At 59.0% G+C, this 8,841-nt stretch overlaps 2 protein-coding genes across 2 annotated transcripts in view; both read left to right on the top strand.

Annotated features, from left to right (window-relative positions):
• Positions 1-62: 62 nt before the first annotated feature.
• HCK (HCK proto-oncogene, Src family tyrosine kinase) lies at positions 63-7,594 on the top strand. The gene is made up of 10 exons (XM_009279577.2): positions 63-157; positions 306-404; positions 567-670; positions 1,105-1,254; positions 1,743-1,895; positions 2,231-2,413; positions 2,887-2,963; positions 5,475-5,628; positions 5,898-6,029; positions 7,392-7,594. Exons 1-10 carry the CDS (start codon positions 102-104, stop codon positions 7,592-7,594), a joined length of 1,311 nt encoding a protein of 436 aa, XP_009277852.2. The 5' UTR covers positions 63-101.
• A 469-nt stretch (positions 7,595-8,063) lies between these two features.
• Positions 8,064-8,841, top strand: part of TM9SF4 (transmembrane 9 superfamily member 4) — a 20,142-nt gene continuing 19,364 nt past the window's right edge. The window contains exon 1 of the mRNA XM_009279576.1: positions 8,064-8,186. Within this exon, the coding sequence (XP_009277851.1) occupies positions 8,064-8,186 (123 nt within the window). The remainder of the gene's footprint in view (positions 8,187-8,841) is intronic.

Here is an 8,841-nt window from a genome sequence, read left to right as displayed (position 1 = left end):
GGCCAGGCGCCCCATCCCAGCACGGGGAGGGGTGCCCAGGGAGCTCCCTCGCTGCAGGCTCAGAGGACAGTGTGGTGCTGGCGCTCTACGACTACGAGGCAATGCACGCTGGGGACCTGAGCTTCCAGAAAGGGGAGCGGCTGAAGGTGCTGAAGGAGTAAGTGCTGCCGGTGTCCCCCTGCCCTGGGGTCTCCTGAAGGCTCGCGTGGCCCTGCTGGGGTTTTTTTCTGGAATTTGCCCCTGGAGGAGCTGGCAGTGCCCAGTGCCAGGTGCCATGGGCCGACCCGATGCCATTTCTGTCGCAGGTCAGGGGAGTGGTGGCAAGCGCGGTCACTGGCAACGGGGTGCGAAGGCTTCATCCCCAGCAACTACGTTGCCCCAGCCGACTCGCTGGAGACAGAGGAGTGAGTCCGTCCCTCCATGGCACATCCCGGCCCCGTGCAGTCCCGTGCTCCCCCGTAGCTGTCCCCGCTCCTGCCCCATGTCCTGCCCCCAGCCCTGATCCACGCTCGCCTTAGCTCTCCCACCCCCGGCAGCGTTCGTTGGTTCATTTGTTCCTGCTGCAGGTGGTTTTTCAAGGGCATCAGCCGGAAGGATGCGGAGCGGCAGCTCCTTGGCCCCGGGAACGTGATCGGGTCCTTCATGATACGGGACAGCGAGACGACAAAAGGTCCGGAGGGGTGCCCGCAGCACGGTGGTGGGGAGCGGCTGCCCTGGAGGGGCCTCCCTCACTCACACTTGCCCGGCAGAGGAGCTCGGGAGGTGCCTCCCCAGCCCGGGGGCTCTGCTTTGCTGCGGGGCAGGGACTGGGGGTCCCATGCTCCTGCTGCAAGTGTCCCCACAAGAGCCCGTGGTGCTGCCACATGTCCGAGCCCCGTGGCAGGGATGGGGGGGACGTGCCCCTTTGAGGCTGCTTTCGATGTTTGGGGCACAGGTATAGCTGGCCTTGTGCTTGGGGCCAAGGGGGTGGCGGCAGCACGGTGGGGACGGGTGCTGCAATGATGGCTCCGCTGGGTGATGTCACCGCGCGTGCCGCGAGATGGCCGGGCGCAGCGGGGACGTGCCCTCCACACAGGGGCTGGCAGCTCACCCCTCCCCGAACAGGCTGCTACTCACTGTCGGTGCGGGACGGGGACGACCTGCAGGGCGGCACGGTGAAGCATTACAAGATCCGGACACTGGATAGTGGCGGCTTCTACATCTCCCCGCGCAGCAGCTTTGATACGCTGCAGGAGCTGGTCCAGTACTACAAGGGTGAGCCCTGGGGTGCCTGGACCCCCCACCCCGAATGGGGCTTTGTCCCTGAGCCGAGCAGCTGCCGGGCAGCCGGGGGCACGCAGAGGCCGAGGGGCTCCTGCCCATCACTGCTGGGCTCCCGCTGTGGCTCCGGCTGTGACGTGCAGCGACTCCCGGACCTTCCCCTGGCGCGGTGCCCGGCTTGCTGACTGTCATAGCCATGGGTGTCAGTGTCCCCAAATGCCCGCAGCGCCCAGGACTCCCCCTCCCTGGGCAGGCCAGTGTCCTGGCTGCACCGGCACGGTGCAGTAATGTCCGGCAGGGCAGAGCAATTCCGGCAGGGCTGGGCTGCGATGGCCAGTGTTCGACGTGTCCCCAGTGTTCGCAGTGGGGCGCGTGGTGCCAGGACGTGCCCTGTGGCCACGGAGGCTGTCGTGGGCTCCGCTTCGAAGCGTGAAGCGGATGGTGAGACAGGCTGGCTGACAGCTCTCGGCACTCCCCGGCAGGGCAGAGCGATGGGCTGTGCCAGAAGCTCACCTACCCCTGCTGCGTGCCCAAACCACAGAAGCCCTGGGAGAAGGATGCCTGGGAGATCCCTCGGGAGTCGCTGAGGCTGGAGAGGAAGCTGGGAGCCGGGCAGTTCGGAGAAGTGTGGATGGGTGAGAGCGAGGGGGAGGGAGCTGGGAGGAAGATGAAGGTGATGGTGGAGAAGGAAGGGTGAGGGATGGGAGAGGAGGTGGAGGGATGGTGGGGTGGCAGAGGCAGGGAGGGCGCGACCTGCGGGAGCGGAGCACAGGGAAGTGGAGGTGGCCCTGGCCTTAATGCAGGGACTGCTCGGGGCTGGGTGTGTGGGGACAGCCCTGGACTGCGCGTGGTCTCCAGTCCTCGCGCAGCAGCTCCGTCTGCAGCAGTGGGTGCTTTGGCACCAAAATCCAGTGCTCCCAGTGCCTGGGCACTGGGCAGGCTGGGAATGGTCTGTCGTGCCACCCCGCAGCTACCTATAACAAGCACACCAAGGTGGCGGTGAAGACGATGAAGCCAGGCAGCATGTCCGTGGATGCCTTCTTGGAGGAGGCGAACCTGATGAAGATGCTGCAGCACGACAAGCTGGTGAAGCTGCATGCGGTCGTCACCAAGGAGGAGCCCATCTACATCATCACCGAGTTCATGGAGAAAGGTGCTGCCCATGCCCCTGTGTGGTGGCCGCGGGCCAGGCCAGGCAGCGGTACCCGGGTGCCCCGGGGATGGTGCAGAATCAGCCCCTCCTGCATCCCCGGGGTTGGCCGTGGGCTCTGCACTGGCTGCCGGGGCACTGGGAGCGGGGCCGGCTCCTGCCACCGTGTGTCCGAGTGCGCTGGGGCAGGGTGCCGGGCCGGGGGATGCAGTGACAGCCCTGGGAGAGGGAGGGATGGGGACAGGGGGCAGACGAGGAGGAGCGCTCCGCAAGGCAGGCAGGAGTCTGCAGCGGGGGTTGCTCCTCCGCCCAATCCATGGGAGCGGGCTGGGGGGGTCAGGTGTGTTTCCTGACCAAGTCCCCGCATCGTGCTTGGCTCCCTGGGACCCTGTGCTGCCCACAGGACCCGTGCCACCCCGAGGGTGGGCGCAGGCTCCGGCTGAGCCATCAGCCCTGCCACCCTTCTCTGACCACAGGGAGCTTGCTGGATTTCCTGAAGAGCGACGAGGGGAGAAAGCAGCCGCTCCCGAAGCTGATCGACTTCTCTGCCCAGGTGAGGAGGGAACAACCCTCCCCCAGCTCCCTGCTCCCACTCCCCCTTGCCCCCGAGAAGGGCGAGCGGGGGGATCGAGGAGCCCAAGAGCTTACCTGGGACTTGGGCAGTGCCTTGTTTGAACAGGCAAACACTGGGGGTGGGGGGGATGCAGGAAAGGAGCTGGTGAGGTTTCCCTGCGGTGCTGCCCTCACACCCTGCGGGCAGTCAGCTGCCTGCTCGCCCCGCGGGTCCAGCTGCCGGCACAGCAGCAGGTGTGTGTGAAAGGAGAAGTGGCAGCTTCCTCCCCGCTCGCCCGTTAACTGCAGCACAGTGCCTCGCCAGAGCCGCACGGAGCCCGGGGGGTTTTGGCCAGGCTGCTCCTTCCGAGGAGCCAGGAAATCTGTGTCTTCTAAGGCCGCCGTGGTTTCTGCAGCCCTCGCAGCCTGCGGTGCCGTTGCATTTTGTGGAAGTCACGGGCGGTGAGGGTCGGAGCTTGTTTTCACTGCTCGCATTCGCACGGTCCCTTCTCCAGGACATGCAGGTGCCGGTTGGCGTGGCCTGTCTGAGCCCAGGGCTCCCTGGAGAGCAGCCATGGCAAAGCTATCGACGTCTATCCATTGCTGCTGATGTGATAGTTACCTGCAAACAACACGCTCTGTGCGATAGAGCCTTGTCTGCAAACTTTGCAAAAGTCCCACAAAACCCCGCGCGGCCGCACGCCCACCCCGTGCCACCCCGGCACCAGCTGCCGTGCTCCAGGGCAGCATCTTACACCCGCTCGGGCCGTGCCCCTGGCAGGACCTACCTACAGCTGCGGCAGCGTTAAGCTTCATATGCTTAATATGAGCTCTACAGCCCGGGCATTTTGCTGCTTTCACAGTGCCTGGGGGAGTGAGCTGGGCACGGTTTCTGGAAGGGAGCGTAGTGTGTTATGTTACCCCACAGCAATCCCTACAGGGGTGTGGTTCGTTAAAATCATCTACCTGCCAAAGGGCCGTCACGGGCTGGGGGAAGGCAGCTGGAGAGGCAGGAGGGCTCAGTGAAAATCGTTTTGGGGATATTTTCAGGAGCCGATTTCGAGTACAGCTGAGTGTGCTGTTATACATCTAGCTTCGTGTGTGCAACCATTTGTGCAACCGCTTGTCTTGTCCCTGCTGCTTCTGCAGTGTCCCCAGATGCTGGCCGAATCCAGGAACCCTTTGAGCTAAGCTTGGTACCTCCATGCAATAATGCGTAGAGGTACCTGCGCAACAGGAAAGTCAGGATGGGAGCCCAGGCCCCGGGGGCTTAGACCAGGTCACTGGCTACTCGAGCCGGCTGTGCCAGGGTCTGCTGATCAGCTGTGCAGCCGTGCATGCCATCTGTTCCCAGCAAGCTGGCTCTTGCAAACCTCCCGGCTCGGCTCCGTAGCTCACAGGGGCCGCTTTCTGCAGCACTGAGAAGCAAAGGCTGAAGCGCTTTCATGTGCAGGCAGCAGGCGTGCAGGCAGGCAGCTAGCGAGCCTGGCACCCAGGCTTGTGCTGGGGCTGAGTCACTGTGAGCAAAACCGTGTCTGTGGTCATGGAAATAATCCTTCCGCTCTTGTGGTGCTTGTTTACTTCTGTATTTTGTGTGGAGAGCTCTGCGAGCAACTTGCACCTTACCCCGGCCCGGCTTGTGCGGGTGTGACGAGGATGGGGAGAGTGTCCCCTCTGGCTGCTCCAGCCCCTTCCCCTCCCGGCTGCTGGTAGCATCCAGGCATGAGATGATTTGGCACAAATTTGGGGGTTGGTTGTGCACACACCAGGTCACCTCTGCATTGATCGGGGCCGATAGCTGCACACACAGCCACAGCCACTGAGTGCAGAGACTTCAGAAGATGGAGCCGGGGGGGATCTTCAGGGGTCGTCACAGCCGTCCTGCCCCCAGGCAGGACTGACTCTTCACCAACTATTCTTGAAGACCCCAGGCATCTCCCCACCTTCCTTGGGAGACCCACCACCGCGTTTTTCTGTCCTCACTAGGAACCTCTGCAATGCTGGCCGACCCTCGCTGCAGCAGTTAAAGTCCATTTGTTGTTCCCTTAGTGTAGAGAGAGGACAGTTTGCTCCCTGCTTCTCTCAAGCAGCTGTTGATGTATTTGGAGACTGGTCTCACGACTTCTCTGAACAGAGAATGATTTACGTCTGCACAGCTATGGATGAAGCAGTTACACCTTGCCTTGTGGACATCCACAGATACTTGCTTGTGAGCACGTCAGCTCCTCGGATGCCAGTTCTCGCTGCTTTTCTCACACAGGGGCTTAAATGGGTTGTGTTGGGCTGCTCACCCAAACCCTGACCTCTTCTGCAAGGGATTCCCTGCACAGAGAGTGGTTCCCATGCAGGAGAGTCAGTCACATCTCCGGCTGTGACTCAGCCTCCTTTCACCCCCTTTCCAAGCGCTGGCCAGAAGCAGTTAACCTCTTTCCATTCCTGGTAACAGTCGCGTTGGGGAGGTTGTGTTATTTCAAACAGCCTCTTTGCATTTTTCTCTTTCCCCTTTTTACAGATTGCGGAAGGAATGGCTTTTATTGAGAAGAGGAACTACATCCACAGAGACCTGAGAGCTGCCAATATTCTGGTGTCGGCAATACTGGTGTGCAAGATTGCAGACTTTGGGCTGGCCAGAGTCATTGAAGACAATGAGTACATGGCCCGGGAAGGTGCGGGAGCTGCTGGGAGCGTCTGGCCGCTTTCTGAGATGGTGAAGGGTTGTGGGATTCCCTTAGAGCCACTTATCAACGTGTAACCTTGGTGGGAAGGACCCTGGGAGGGACGTGATGTGTAAACAGGCAGATGGGGAAACTCCTCTCATTTGCATCACTTCACATCTTCCTCTTCTGTTGGTTTGTTTCTTGTTTCCCATATTTCACCACCAGTTTCTCAGCATTTGGGTTAGAGCTCATGTTTCCCATTGGATCTCTTTGTCCAGGCGCCAAGTTTCCCATTAAATGGACTGCACCAGAAGCCATCAACTACGGATCTTTCACTATAAAATCAGATGTCTGGTCCTTTGGGATCCTCCTGACCGAGATCATTACCTACGGACGCATCCCATACCCAGGTAAGGAGGTGAAACGCCTCCTCTGATCTGGTTCCAAAAGACATGCTCCACCTTCCGGGCCCCATCCATGGGATCCGCTTCTCCGTGGAGTTAGATCGCTGAAAACAGAGGGAACGGTGAGAAATCTGAATCTCACACTGGGAGCAGAGCTCAAAGACGGTAGCACGAGATCTTAAGATGGCAGTTCTGTCTGTAAGCCATGGAGAGGAGCCCAGAGCACGAGACAGTCTCCGAGCAGTCTGCGCCACTCATTTAGCTACATCTACTCTTTGGCCAAGAGCTCACCTAGGATGGATAATTAGGAAGATTTTTCTCCCTGGGAGTCCTCAGTGGACACCAGCTGTTTTCACTGACCTGAAATCCGTGCTGGTGTGACATGGGCCCCCTTTTCACAGCTTCCACAAAGCAGAGCTGGGACATCTCTGGGGAGCCCACGAAATGAGTCCAGGTAGCGATGACTTTGGGGTGCCCACTGCTTTGGGGAGAAGGGCAGCTGCTCTATATACTGCCTTGGGGCTGATCCTGCAAGGAGGTCCTGAGCTCCTCCAGCTCCATGGGAAACCAACAGTAGTCAGGATGTCTAAAAGATCTGGTGTCTCTGTTTCTAAAATAGAAGATCATGTTTTTAATGTGAGAGGATAATTGACTTGCTCCAGGCTGTACCGCATGGCCCCGGGAGAGCGGGTATCACACACCGCAGGTTCCTGGCTCACGGGTTTGTGTCACAGCATTAACACATGGTTTTCTGCCTCCCGCAGCTTAAGCATGTTTGGAAGTAGCACATCAGTTCAGGGCTGGTAGGTGAGCCAAGTGTTTTTGGGAAGGCTCGAACAATCTGTACATCATCACCATTAGGAACCGCCCTGTATTTTATACTAATTGTTTCTTTGGTACTTTTTTTCCACGGGAAATTACTCTGTACAAGAAAAGTAAAAGTTGCCACAAACCGACCATGAAGGATGTGGGGTGGCATAAAGGGTTGTTGGGGAAGGACCAATTCTGCCGTCACACTAACTTATTTTCATCAGTGACACTGGAAGGAATGGCTCATTAAAGACTCAGCAGATGGAGAAGCGTAGCCTTTATTTTGTGGAAATTTATACAAAACAGTTATAATTCCCATCTGATCTGCTCAACTGGGGTACAAAACTGCAGGCTACAACTAACTCAGCATCTCGTTTGTTCGCATGTTTCCCTGACCGGGAGTAGGAGTTCCCCCTTCCCGACCCCTCTAACCTGTCCTTTTTCTTCCTAGTGACATTGCCCAAAGGGTGGGTAGTTTTGGGTTTGGGCGGTTTTTGCCTTTTAAAGAAATCAGTGATCAACCACGAAACGTTCACCTGTCCTGCCCTGTTTCTCCAGGGATGTCGAGCGTGGAGGTGATCAGGGTGCTGGAACACGGGTACCGGATGCCCCGCACAGAGAACTGCCCTGAGGAGCTGTATGACATCATGATGAGGTGCTGGCAGACCAAACCAGAGGATCGTCCCACCTTCGAGTACACGCAGAGCATTTTGGAGGATTTCTTTACTGCAACAGAGAGCCAGTATCAGCAGCAGCCGTAACGCGGGAAGCTTGGTGAAGGCAGCGGATACCCCACGCTAGGCCCGCCGTGTTAGCGGCAGCGAGCACATGCACCCTGCTCTTCCCTGTCCCACTCATGATCTGCCTGCACACGCCTTCCTCTGCCAGCCTGGCCCAGGAACCAGAGCCTCCCCGGTGTGTGCCTGGGCTGGAAACGGGGGCAGGAGGAAGCCACGCTCAGGCCAGCCCTCCGGGGCTGCCGGACGGAGGGAAAAGCGACGCGGGGCCGTACCTCGTGCCTTTCACGCGTGCCTGAGTGCCCGCGAGGCAGCTGCTCTGGGAAGCACTGGCTGGACGGTGGTTGCTCACGCCGGCAGCGCCACACAAGGAGGGCCGGGGCCGGGCCTGTTTCAGCTGCAAAGGAAAAACCCTCAGATTATTATTATTATTTTTTTTAATCCTTCTGAGATCTTATCATGCTGTTTTGCAGAAGTAGGTGCTTTGGCTGCGATGGCCTCGGCGAAATGCCGTTACGCTCCGGGTGAGCTGTGCAGCGCCCACGCCACCCGGTCCCTGCGTGTCGGGGAAATCCCAGCGGATTCCCACCCGGCCATGCTGCGATGCAGCACGTCGGCTTGTCCTCGGCACAGGATCCTGGGTTTTGAATGTCAACCGTCGCAGAAACACGTCTCTCTCCTTGCCCTCCTGGATTTCCTTCCTAAGTATTTTTCGTGGCACCCCCTCTGCAGAGCGCGAGTTTCGGTGAGGCCGTGCCGGCGAGGTGGGCAGCGCGTGCCGCAGGGTACGGGCAGACATAGACGGTGCTTTACAAGGCAGTCCCTGGACGGGTCCCCCCCCCGCAGCTTGCCTTAGGACAAACTTCTCCAGCCAAGGGCAGCCCTAAGCCGGCCGCCGCCGGCCCCGGCCCGAGGAGCCCTCTCCCTCGGTGGCAGAGCCCCGCTGCTCCGCTCGCGGGCGTGATTTAACCTCTGCTGGGGCATGTGCAGTATTGGCGACGAGCCCGGCGTTCCTTGCGCACTCATTTTATGTTGTCGTCTATTTTTAGTATTTAATGATGGGTTATTCGGGGAAAAGGAGGAAGTAGTATTTTTTTTTTTTAAGATTGCCCTGTCTGTCTTACAGCAGGGAGCTTCTGGGCCTGTGATTATGTTTTCCTCATACAAAGAGGCAAAACCCGTCGCTTCTGTGCTTTTGTATCAGCTTTGGAAGCTTCTTTCTGTAATCAATAAAGTATTTATAAACCTCTCCTCTTTTGGCCTTTCCTCAC

This window comes from Aptenodytes forsteri, unplaced genomic scaffold (genome assembly GCF_000699145.1).
Source record: "Aptenodytes forsteri isolate BGI_AS27 unplaced genomic scaffold, ASM69914v1 Scaffold483, whole genome shotgun sequence".
Taxonomy (NCBI): Eukaryota; Metazoa; Chordata; class Aves; order Sphenisciformes; family Spheniscidae; genus Aptenodytes; species Aptenodytes forsteri.
This window is presented reverse-complemented; position numbering and strand designations above follow the sequence as displayed.